The 12,854-nt window shown below is 41.0% G+C and overlaps 1 protein-coding gene across 2 annotated transcripts in view; it reads left to right on the forward strand.

Annotated features, from left to right (window-relative positions):
- The window catches only part of MYO1E (myosin IE), a 141,771-nt gene that overhangs the window by 110,881 nt on the left and 18,036 nt on the right, over positions 1-12,854 (forward strand). Inside the window, exons 20-25 of one of the 2 annotated variants that reach the window (XM_073303726.2) lie at positions 174-288; positions 1,165-1,334; positions 1,886-2,031; positions 7,833-7,979; positions 9,847-10,004; positions 12,280-12,372. In XM_073303726.2, coding sequence (XP_073159827.1) covers positions 174-288; positions 1,165-1,334; positions 1,886-2,031; positions 7,833-7,979; positions 9,847-10,004; positions 12,280-12,372 — 829 coding nt within the window. The remainder of the gene's footprint in view (positions 1-173; positions 289-1,164; positions 1,335-1,885; positions 2,032-7,832; positions 7,980-9,846; positions 10,005-12,279; positions 12,373-12,854) is intronic. The other variant, XM_073303728.1, reaches the window with a different exon arrangement.

Below are 12,854 nucleotides of genomic sequence, written 5' to 3' on the forward strand. Positions count from 1 at the left end.
CTTTCTTTCCCAGTCTGATGCTGGGCCCACTGACAGTGGTTGTAAGGCACTCTTGGTTCTGGAGTGTAACAAATAGGTGGCATCCATGGAGGTTGAAAGTGAAATGTGGATTTTTCCAAGCTCACTTATTCCTCACCTAAAGTTTTTGACCTATTTTTCCTCTTTATCTGTAGCTGTTTTTGCTTGAAGAGATGAGAGAAAGGAAGTATGATGGATATGCTCGGGCAATCCAGAAGGCATGGAGGAAATACATGGCCAGGAAGAAGTATGTACAAATGAGAGAAGAAGGTATGTCTTTACTTCTAATGCTGTAGGAGCTATCCCAGAGCCAGAAACAGAGCATGATTCAAATGAGCAAAGTAATATCTCCTATCCTGGAGTGCAAACTCTTGCATTGCTTTGTTTAAGGTTGAGTGCATTTTGCTAACAATTTGAAGTGGTAGGGATAGAAGTTATCTAGTAGTGAGGGAGAGAGCTTTCCACAACTAAACAGAAGCTGGGACTTGGGACTAATACAAATTCCATCCTAGAGTTTGTCATGCTTTATTGCCTTCCTGGGCAATAGCAAAACACTTCTACAAGCCCTTAACTCTAAACCAAAGGTGAGGTGTGCATGTTTTGAAAAATGTCTGATGCTTATTAGAAAACAAATCTGTTATGATGGCAGAGGACTTTGAGTAATAATTCAGGTTTCGTGGATTGGTGCTAGATATAGATACTATTTCATTTCCAGGGACAAATCTTGCTAAGCAATATAGTTCTACAACTTCTTTCTTTCTTTCTTTCTTTCTTTCTTTCTTTCTTTCTTTCTTTCTTTCTTTCTTTCTTTCTTTCTTTCTTTCTTTCTTTCTTTCTTTCTTTCTTTTTGGTAGTTGTTCTTAGAGATAGTTCCACAGAGATCAGGTTTGCATCAGAACTTCCCCTAATTCTGGAGGTGGCTCTCCATTCTGGGCAAAGTATTTAAATAGGTATGGCTTTCAAAGCACACATCTGCCTGTCAAAAGGATTACCAGCTTAACCAGTGCCTTTTTTCACCTGCCAGATTTGCCTAAATTTTCTTCTAATGTTAAGCTCCTCTTGAAGCCCTGTGAGCTCTTTCTTTTCATGAATTTAGAAAGTTCTTTGGTTAGCAGTATTTATTAATGTATTCTTTTGGTGTTCAAGCCTCAGATCTGTTGCTGAACAAGAAAGAGAGAAGGCGAAATAGCATCAACAGGAACTTTATTGGGGACTACATAGGCATGGAGGAACATCCAGAGCTACGTCAGTTTGTAGGGAAACGGGAGAAGATTGATTTTGCAGACACGATTACTAAATATGACAGGCGATTTAAGGTATGGTTACAAAAAAACCTCATGATCCTTGGTCTAGTCATGCTGTCTAAGTTATGAAGCAGTGTTTTTTAGGAACTACCCTAGAAAGGAAACTCCACCATGCTTGGAAAACATCAATTTCTGATTGTAAATAGGGTATAGGGCAGTTCCATACAACCTGGGATTTCAGATCTGAAGGAAAACTATCACTCTTGGGACAAACGGATAGAGGATTCCATCACATTCTTTAGCCATGGTCCATGTTATATCATTTTCAAACTTTCTGTCCCAAGGACAGAAGGGGCTGTGGCAGATGCTGGGTAGAAAGTGGTGTTGGAATTAAGAAATAGAGAATAAGGAGCAAAGCTCTATCTTTATCTAAATGCAATCCAAGCTGAATAACATTCACCCACTTCTCTACATCCTCCTTCCACTGCTCCCCAAACAAAATAAATCTGGTACATTATGTATCTGTGACCCATTCATGTCCTTCTTATTTAGCTAATTTCAGGTGCCTGTGTATTTTGTTGATGCTGTACATCTATATTTTTTCAAATCATTTCACATTTCAGGGCGTGAAACGAGACCTTGTCCTCACTCCAAAGTGCATATATCTGATTGGGCGTGAAAAGGTGAAGCAGGGGCCAGAAAAAGGCCTGGTGAAGGAGGTGTTAAAGCGGAGGATTGAGGTGGAGAGAATTCTTTCTGTTTCCCTAAGGTCAGTGCCTGGCCAGGTTCTTTCTGTTGGCAGAGAAAAATCATGTAGGAACAGGAGAGGGGAGGTTGTTTACTAGGGCTGGAATTATATAAGCACTATTCAGTGAATTTGAAAATTAACAAAGGCAAGGGGACTGGCAGTTCTGAAACCAAACTGCTTTTCCGTTCTTACCAATATGCTAGCTACAGGAGTACACACACTTACATTTACACACAAACACATACAGATTTTCTGAGTACCTGTTAATGTGGTGCAATCAGTAGTTCTTTTACAGGAGTTCTCAGTTTGGCCCATGGCTTCCCAGAAAAATGTTCTCCGTCTGCATTAACATTAAGAGGTGGTAATGACTTTTGATCCAAAGGTCTGTCTTAGAAGTAATTCCTAATGCTTTTTGAGTATTTTTTGTGTGAGTCCTACTTCCTGGAGTGGTGTTCTCTCTGGCCATTCTACATTAAGACTTTAATGCTGGTTAGTCTGCTAAGTACTTCTGCTGACTCAGGGACAGACACATTCCAGATTACAGGAAATAGCTTCTGTGGTCACATAATGCTTATAAACCACTTCCAGGTGACTCAGTACAAAACAGCAAGAAACTGCACATCAGACAAATGGATACCCATCTAAAACACTTCCTCCCTCACAGAAGGAGAGAACAAACTCTCCTGCCATCTTTTTAGTTATCACATTTTGCTAGTGCTGGCATTTAGATTGACATTCAGTACACAATGATACAGAACCATCTGCTTAGGGCAATAAGAGGAATTAAATATTAAACGAAACTAATTATTTTTAAAATATTCCCATACTTAAGTATTATGGGTTGATAACTAAAAGCAAACTTTTGAAGTACATGTTTATAAATACCTGTCTCATACTAGTCCAGTGTAAAACAGGGTGTAAAATGTGCCCGCTCATTCTATGGCATTTCTAAGCAGATAGGTTAACACATACTGGTCCTGTTCTTTTCCACAGCATTTTCAAAGCAGGCCTGTGTTGTTTTATTTGTCACACAGTTATAACAAGAATTGCAACCGTGAATGGCTACAGTAATAGGTGTTGGCTGGACGTTAGAGTGAAGTCTCTTATTCTGGTGCTTGAAAACTAAACTGAGTGTGGGTCCTGAAAATTACTACATCTAGACACTCAGACTAGGACCCTAGTACTCTGTGTATACAGCTGTACTGAGTAAGCTAAAAAGAAGCATGCCTCCAGACTGCCAACTCAGTAAGAGTGGTTACACTCATTACTTCAGATGGGAGCATACCTTTCTGTAGATAAACCAAATCTGATGAATTCAGAACTCTATATTTATTATATTGATGTTATATTTAATGAGGCTTTGACCATGAGTTGTCAATGTGCTGTTATCGTCATAAACCAATGCTTGTGGCTTCCAAAAATTTCAGAAATTACATGGCATAAGAAAAGGAGTACTTGTGGCACCTTAGAGACTAACAAATTTATTTGAGCATAAGCTTTCGTGAGCTACAGCTCACTTCATCGGATACATTCAGTGGAAAATACAATGGGGAGATTTATATACATAGAGAACATGAAACAATGGGTGTTACCATACACACTGTAACCAGAGTGATCACTTAAGGTGAGCTATTACCAGCAGGAGAGTGGGGTGGGGGGGAACCTTTTGTAGTGATAATCAAGCTGGGCCATTTCCAGCAGTTGACAAGAAGGTCTGAAGAACAGTTCGGGGGGTCGGGGGGGAGGAGATAAACATGGGGAAATAGTTTTACTTTGTGTAATGACCCATCCACTCCCAGTCTCTATTCAAGCCTAAGTTAATTGTATCCAGTTTGCAAATTAATTCCAATTCAGCAGTCTCTCCTTGGAGTCTGTTTCTGAAGGTTTTTTGTTGAAGTATTGCCACTTTTAGGTCTGTAGTCGAGTGACCAGAGAGATTGAAGTGTTCTCCAACTGGTTTTTGAATGTTATAATTCTTGATGTCTGATTTGTGTCCATTTATTCTTTTACGTAGAGACTGTCCAGTTTACCAGTGTACATGGTAGAGGGGCATTGCTGGCACATGATGGAATATATCACATTGTCTCCATGTTTAAAAAAATAAACATAGTGAGAGTTGTCTTTTTTTTAATGTTTTCATTTTAGTGTGGGCCGTACTCAGAATGAATATTTCTTACACAGGTTCTTGTTCTCTATTGAGTTAGGGTAGCCATGCTAAATCAAGTAGGAAGAAGGGCACAAAGGTTACTATCTGTAATAGGACCAGACTTTATGGGGCATCTGAGATACTTCTGCCCTGAAAATGGCAAGAATTAAAAGTTTTCATTGCCATTCTTAATAGATTTTTACTGAACTATTGGAATAGTATAGAATCCTTCCTGTTGTACACTTAATGCCAATTTGTGTGCCTGTATGTTACCAAAGGCCGAGTATTCTTGTAGAAAAACAATCTGCCTCTCTTTTTTTTTCTTTCAAACACACGGAGTTCAGAAACCTCACGGAGTACTATTTCTATTTAAATTCTCTATTATTCTCTCAAACACAAATCAATCCCCTAATTTTCAACACAATCTTTCTCAGCCTGGAAATTTCTGCATGTTTTTGAATATATTTAAAATAATTGGATTCTGAGCCAACCTGGAAATGAGTCTGAATATACCCCAGAAGGAAAATATGCTAAATTAAATTTTCATCAGGTCATATAGACTGGATTACAATTATACTTATGTAAAGGGCATTTCAAAGGGTTCATTTCTTTTCTAAACTGTTCTGATTTAACAGGAGCACTCAGAATAGAAGAAAGCATTTTTTAAAATGGGGATGAGGGAGGGAGAAAGGGTGATTAATTGTCAGAGAAGTACGAAGGTTCAACTTTTCCTCTCCTTAATGTTCTGTTTGGGGATTACCTGGGATGGAATTGCTGTGGTTTGGTTACAGAGGAGTAGAGTGAGTGTTGACACTTGTATTTTAAGTTTCAGCGTAGCAGCCGTGTTAGTCTGGATCAGCAAAAAGAAAAGGAGGACTTGTGGCACCTTAGAGACTAACAAATTTATTTGAGCATAAGCTTTCATGAGCTACAGCTCACTTCATCAGATGTGAAAGCTTATGCTCAAACAAATTTGTTAGTCTCTAAGGTGCCACAAGTCCTCTCATCAAGGGCATCTAGAATGGGCTGATAGGTATTCTCTCTCTTTTGTATATATATATATATAAATAAATACTCACACTCTGTAAGGGAGAGACTTGCAGCCCACAGCAATTTGAGGGAAAATGAATATCAAAGAGCTGCTGCTGGTTGCTTCTCCCACATTTAAAGGGCCAGCTATCAGCCAGGCATGCTGGGAAAGGATCATTGTAAAAGGGTGTGCCCAAAAGGGGAAGTTAATTAATAGCCAGGTAATCAGAAAATAGGTAATTGTAAGAGTGAGAAGACTGAATTAGGTGAAAGAACCTTGTGTGCTTGACCTAATTAGTCCTCTTCTATTTTATTATGATGTGTTGAAGTAATAAATATCCAGATTTCTTTTAGACATCAGTGACTTATTTTGATTTACTCCCATATGTACTTTTTTGAGAAATGAAGTCATCTGCTGACAGCCATGTAATTTTGGCTTCCTTTCCACCTGGCTATTGAGAGGTATGGTTTGCCACAGCTTTCAGTTGCAGTCACTAGAGTACATGGATATTGACCCTCTGAGTATTACTGTAGTAGCTACTTCTAATAAACTGCAGTTTAAAAAGAGCCTTTCTAAATGAATATTAACTGTAAATCTAATAGGATATAAAATGCTGAAATACAAATTCATTTCTTTTCAGCGAGAAATGCAGACAACACCTTCCGCTTTTGCTTAGTATGTGACATCTAATATGCTGAGAGAGTAACCCAATATTTTCTAATGTTGTTAGCAGTCAGAACAGAAGATGAAAGGGAGGCCAGTATGCAACAAAGCCTCACACTGGTATGGGTGCCTTTAAAACCAGTGTGCAGCTTCTAACATCTGTAAGAAATTGCAGCCCAAACACATGAGTAAGAAGGTAGACCGATCCAAAGATTAGTCTGAATCAGAGTAGGAGAACAAATACACTTGCAAGTTTTTGTTTCATGGCTTTATGCATGTGACCAGGATAATGCGAATGGGGAATGGAGCCTTTTGATAAAAATATAAGCCTCTTCTAGTGATTTTGCACTCACATGCCTCTAAAACGGAGCTTTTAATTGCAACTGTTTGGGGTGTTTGTGGAGAACATTTGTTATAAATCACCCAGACACCTTCTTCCTCAGTCATAGCCTGGTCAGACATGTAACCATGATGTCAGTGTCCTTGCTTTGTAACCTACTGTGACCACTTCTTGGTGAAAAAGTATGAGCAAGTGAGAGAGACACAGACTTCATCCCTTCAAAAAAGTGTTCTGGAATCCTCCCACAGCCTTCCTTTAAAATGCTTCAGTTCCTAGCCAGAGGGCTGGGATATTAGCACATCAGTACTAAAACCACTACCCACTAGAGAAGCCATGAGGGAACACTCTGACAAGAAGACCTAAGACTGGTGGAATATCAGAGAAGCTGTGGCTTCAGTCACTCTGCAGAAAGCACCCCTGCAAAAAGGGCACCCAACCTCTTAAAAAAGGGTACAGCTTTTTGAAGTGAATCATTATTACAATATCTGATAAGCCCATTTCTTCACAAAAAGGGGAGAAAGAGACAGGGGGTCAGTTTGTGAGCTGGTGTAAATTGGCATGGCACCATTGAAGTCAGTAATATGATAATTATGCTTAACACTTTAGCTCACGAAAGCTCATGCTCAAATAAATTGGTTAATCTCTAAGGTGCCACAAGTCCTCCTTTTCTTTTTACATCTTCAAAGTGCTGTACCAGTAGTAACTCAGGCTTAGATCCTCAGAGGTATAAAGGCACCTAGCTCCCATTGAACTGTGAGGTAAGCATTGATGCCCCCTTTTACAGAATAGAAAATGGGGCACAGAGGAGCAGACACAGTGACTAAATGACATGGCTCAGGAAGTCTTGGCTCATTGAACCGTGCTTACTGTCCTGGACCACATAGCCTCTATGACAGAAAAGAGAATTATATATAAACAAGAACTATTAAAACATTAAGGCTGATAAACCTGGCTTGGTGACTTGGAATCACAACAGAGAATTTGCTATCATGGGGATTCCAGAATTTTGCAGAATCAATCAAGCCCAGTCCTTTAGCAGAGTTCCAGGTGGCCTTGGGACTCTACCTGTATGAGTTTATAGGATCCTCAACTGGTGTAAATTGGAATCACTCCATTAAGTTCAGTGGAGTGATGCTGACTTACACCAGCTATGGACCTTATCCAGGGTCTGTGTTTGCTTCACTGTCTAAGTTCAGGGAGTGCAAGTTAAAGGTGATGCAGCATTGGGAGCTTGCTTTGCTTTTATTGGTTTGTGTTTCAGTCTCATTTTAAAAGAAGTATTTCTTTTTCAGCTTTTTTAATTAACTTTATACAACGTTCTACAAATCCAGTCTTAATGGCTAACTTTGCTGTTGTTAAGGATATGAGCTCTTAATTGTAGCACATGTTCCCATTTTATAATAACAATAATTAACTTAAAATGACTGATTTGTATTCAGATATCACACAAGAAGATTGTTTTGGGGATCCCATTACCAGCAGCTGAAACAAAGAACCATTATCTAAGAGCAAAACTCAGCTATTAATTCTTCATTAGATTTTTTAAAAATCACCATGATTGCTTTCAAATGCTATTAAAATGCAGGGCTACTTTTGCACTTTGGATTCAAGGCTGAATAATGCCTGGTCTGATTTCTTTACAGCACAATGCAGGATGACATTTTCATTCTACATGAGCAGGAATATGATAGTTTGCTTGAATCGGTCTTCAAAACAGAATTTTTAAGCCTTTTATCTAAGAGATATGAGGAGAAAACACAAAGAAAACTACCTCTGAAATTTAGCAATACGTGAGTAACTGTTTTCCCAACGGATTTTAAAAAAAATATTAAACAGCTGTTTCTTCTTGCTGCCAGGGTAAAGATGCAAAAACCAGGTTAGTGTAAGCATTGGATTCTCATATTTATATTCCATCGTCTGTTACAGACCCATGGAGATGTGTGAAGTGTGAATGCCTGCATACTCATGTGCTTAGAAAGCTAGAAGACTTTCTTGCATAACCTGTGTAATACCTTAGGATCAAATCCTAGCCACTCCCCACTTCTCATTCTCTGTGTGCAGTGGGACCTTAATACAGCAAAACTTCCCTTGCTGTGCTGAGCGGGGCATCAGGTTATCGAGAGGCCACACAAGGGAAATTCTTCACCATCAGTGTGCCTACCCAGCAGTTCTCTGTGTTAGTTCTCCCAACTGCAATGAGGGTTAGGCCAGTCAATGAACAGCCACATGGATTCACAGTCCAAACCCTTCCTCTCTTAGAGGAGGACAACGCAGTAGCAGCTGCAGAGTGGGCTGTGCTGGTACGTCATGCCCTAAGAAGGGAGAATTCTCTTCAGTCCCATTATGTACTCCTTGGCCTTACCCTAGAGATGCTGAAGTACTACACTGTTGCATGTGATATACGTGCTTAGATACATAATGGGAAGATAAGGCCAGAGTGATGGGTAGTTGGTGGAAAAGGGGTCTCTTATTTAGGGTAGGAGTTTAGATTTTGTGGGGACAGAGGCCTGCAGGGATCAGTGGGGGTAGCTTGGATAAGTATCTGAACTTCTAGATGTTTGTCCAAAGAAAACTCCAGATGTTAGAGAACTTGAATTTGTAGGATTTTGTTTGCATGTTGGGGCTGGTTTTTTGCTTTAAGTGCATGCTGGAAACCATATCAATAAAATTGTATTCTTGCTAATACTCCTATGAAGTAAGCAAATTAATGACATTGAGCCTGGAATTTACATGTCTGTTTTATTCCAGTCAAAGCAGTCTAAGAATTATTTAAGGAAGAATATCATTTTAGCTTGATAATGACAAGGGTGAGTAGGAAAAAGTGTAAAAGGTTCCATATAGTCTAGGGGTTCCCAAACTTGGTTCACGGCTTCATCAGGGTAAGCCCCTGGCGGGCCGCGAGATGCTTTGTTTACCTGAGTGTCTGCAGGTATGGCTGCTCGCAGCTCCCAGTGGACCGCAGATCCCTGATATAGTCATATAGACTGGGAATCCAAAGCCAATAACAGAGGTGGTTTTGGTTTTACCATTGTAAAAAGCAGTGCATAACAACTGAGGTTTTGCACATCATGGCTGCCTGAGCTCATCTCTAGCTACAGTGCATTGAAGGTAATACGCATTTGCAGATACAAGCTGTGAACGAGACTATTTGAATTTTGATAGAGGCCTGTATCTTCAAAAGAGGACATAAGTACATGTGCAAAAATGTACATGTTCCCCTAGCTCCCACAAATAAGTGTATTTGCATGCATATGTCAATAATGGCATACACTAATGGGTATCTGGGTATGTGACACCCCCTAGCATGCACCTATGCAGGGTTCTGCAGATACACTGGGTGATGTGGTAGATAGTGTATATACATGTATTGTTCAAACCTTTGAACATTTGTCCTCAAAACTTCATTGAGAGCATCTTATAACCTTGTTTGTGTAGGTTTCCCAAGAACAGTTAATAATGTCATATAGTACACAAAAAGGCATGAAACTATGTTTTGTTCAGTTTAAAATACTCTCAGCTATAGATATCAGCAAGGTTGATTTGACATCAACCTGTTTATTTTTTCCCATTGTAAAGCTAATCTGTTGGTTAGTGATGTTCCCTGAGTCTTGTATGTGAATGCTTCTCTTTTTGTCTGTGTGTGTGTACTTGCATTAGACTTGAAGTGAAGCTGAAGAAGGAGAATTGGGGACCATGGAGTGCAGGTGGTTCTCGCCAAGTGCAATTTATGCAAGGCCAAGGAGATTTAGCTATTCTCAAGCCAAGTAACAAGGTGCTGCAGGTCAGCATAGGACCAGGACTACCAAAGAATTCCCGTAAGTATGAATTTCCCTTTGACTGTCTTTCTGAATGGATCAGAGTCTTGTTTTTGGCTGTTCGTTTTACCTTTATTTCTCAGTCTCTTCCCTATCCACCACCTACCCTATGTTCTTTAAAAAGAAAAGGAGTACTTGTGGCACCTTAGAGACTAACCAATTTATTTGAGCATGAGCTTTCGTGAGCTACAGCTCACTTCATCGGATGTATACCGTGGAAACTGCAGCAGACTTTATATACACACAGAGATCATGAAACAATACCTCCTCCCACCCCACTGTCCTGCTGGTAATAGCTTATCTACCTACCTTACCTACTGTTCTGCTGGTAATACTTTACCTCCCCCCCCCCACAGATGTTCTGGTTAAACTTGGATTTAAACTTGGAGAGTGGTCAGTTTGGATGAGCTATTGCCAGCAGGAGAGTGAGTTTGTGTGTGTGTGTGTGTGTGTGTGTGTCCCCGGGGGGAAAAAGGGGGGGGGGGTGAGAGAGCCTGGATTTGTGCTGGACATGGCCCACCTTAATTACCATGCACATTGTAGGGAGAGTGGTCACTTTGGATGAGCTATTACCAGCAGGAGAGTGAGTTTGTGTGTGTGGTTTTTGGAGGGGGGTAAGGGGGTGAGAGAACCTGGATTTGTGCAGGAAATGGCCCACCTTGATTATCATGCACATTGTGTAGGGAGTTGTCACTTTGGATGGGCTATTACCAGCAGGAGAGTGAGTTTGTGTGTGTGTGGGGGGGGGGGAGGTGGAGGGTGAGAAAACCTGGATTTGTGCTGGAAATGGCCCAACTTGATGATCACTTTAGATAAGCTATTACCAGCAGGACAGTGGGGTGGGAGGAGGTATTGTTTTATGATTTCTGTGTATATATAAAGTCTGCTGCAGTTTCCACGGTATGCATCCGATGAAGTGAGCTGTAGCTCACGAAAGCTCATGCTCAAATAAATTGGTTAGTCTCTAAGGTGCCACAAGTACTCCTTTTCTTTTTGCGAATACAGACTAACACGGCTGTTACTCTGAACCCTATGTTCTTTGTTTCTCTGTGGCATTTACAGGAAGAGTAGGTTGCAGACTGTAACGCTGCAACATACTTGCATCTCCTTGTAAAGCCTTTGTTGGATTCACTGTTAATTCAGCAGTGCACACTGACTGCTAGTGGATGCCTCTGAAACTCATGGCCCTGGGACATAAGAAATCTAGTCTTGCAGCATGGGACAGAACACAAGTGGCAGATCAGACATTCATCCCATCCACAAAGGGCACCCTCTTCCACAAAATCCACAGAGAACCCTTCTCTGGTTTGCGGATCCATGTCTGAGGAGAGGGGCAGGCAGGGCTAGGAGAAAAAGGTGCCAGTAGCAAATTATGGAGTGATACAACAGCAAGGAATCCGCTCCAAATGTAATAGTTCCTGAGGATGCATTAGCTTTGCCTCAGAGTACCTCTGTGCTGTGAAGCCTTCCTTCCTCATGTAAGGGGGTTCTGAAGACAGCAGGGGGGAGCCCCATTTGCATTGTTCCCTGTTCCATTCGGGTAAGGAAGAGCCACAGATGTAACAGACCTTGTAATAACCTGTTGTCAAATGTTATAGCCTCTCAAACAGGAGCTTAAGTCTTGTGCACGTCATGAGTTATTTTCAAACCATATTTAGCCTGCTTTGTTCCTATGTTCTTACAGCTGTGGAGTACCGCCCTCTACCTCTCATGCTCCCTTAACACACACACACACAATTTTCTCTATAGCCCTTTAATTCAAAAACAGAAGGTGAGTTCTCAGCCACAATATGGCCAGCTTGTGCCACTCCAGTGGTGCAAAGGAGCCATAGAACTAACTGGTGAAGGATTCTGACAAGGGAGAATCTTCTAGTGGCACAGAGCTGCAGTAACCCTTGGCATAGTGGACTTACAGAATAAAGAAATTACTAGACAAAAGGGTGTGTTTGAAGCACCATTATGCCAGCCCTCCCTCGCTTTTGGAACATTCCTTGGGGCTAATGAGAGTTGGGTGCCACTTTAGACCAGGTTTATGATTAAAGCTCACCTGGACCACAGCTGACCCCAGGACTGGGTGAGTTTGTTAAAATGGCATTAAGTTACCTTTGATCCCCCAGGCCTTCGTGTGCTATGCTAACCACAACTTGGCCAAAACCTGAATTTCACCTGGCTCCCTCTGATCAAGAATGAGGATCTGACATTCAGCATAAGGACTTGTTTACTGAATGCTACACAGAGGACTGCAATCTGACAGAGTTTAGTGTGTTTATTTTAGGCCCCACGAGACGGAACATTACCCAAAGCCGAGGGTATTCCCAGAGGACTCAAAGTCAGAATTACCCCATGAGGGCTGCTCCACCTCCCCCAGGTAAGTTATCTTGCACTTTGGCTAAGGCAGCATTCCAGATTCAGTTTCTTTCTTTGATGTCGCAGCTGGGCATCATTCTCCAGAACGCTTTGCAGTGGGGGTTTTTTCCCTTCAGTTCTAAAAGTATTTTTGAAATCACCCTAACTGAAATTTGCATGTTTAATTAGGCTCCTCAGTGTGACAGGCGTTATATCAAACCCGTCCTTCAAATCCACTGGCACTTACTCTGAGACTAGTGTTCAGCTGGAGGTGTCTCATGTCAATTGTCATGGATGCCAATATATATAGCCTCTTGCTACAGAACACTGAATGTGCAGTTGCTTCAATGCATCTTCCATTTTAGGACGCAATATATACACACAGCACAGGACTAGACAATACTCAGCCTTGTCACTGCGCTCTCACTACCACGCATAATGGAACTGGAGTTATGCCTCATTTCCTTCCTGTTATGCAACAGCTTTCGTATATGCTAATGCACG

Source organism: Lepidochelys kempii, chromosome 10 (genome assembly GCF_965140285.1).
Source record: "Lepidochelys kempii isolate rLepKem1 chromosome 10, rLepKem1.hap1, whole genome shotgun sequence".
Taxonomy (NCBI): domain Eukaryota; kingdom Metazoa; phylum Chordata; order Testudines; family Cheloniidae; genus Lepidochelys; species Lepidochelys kempii.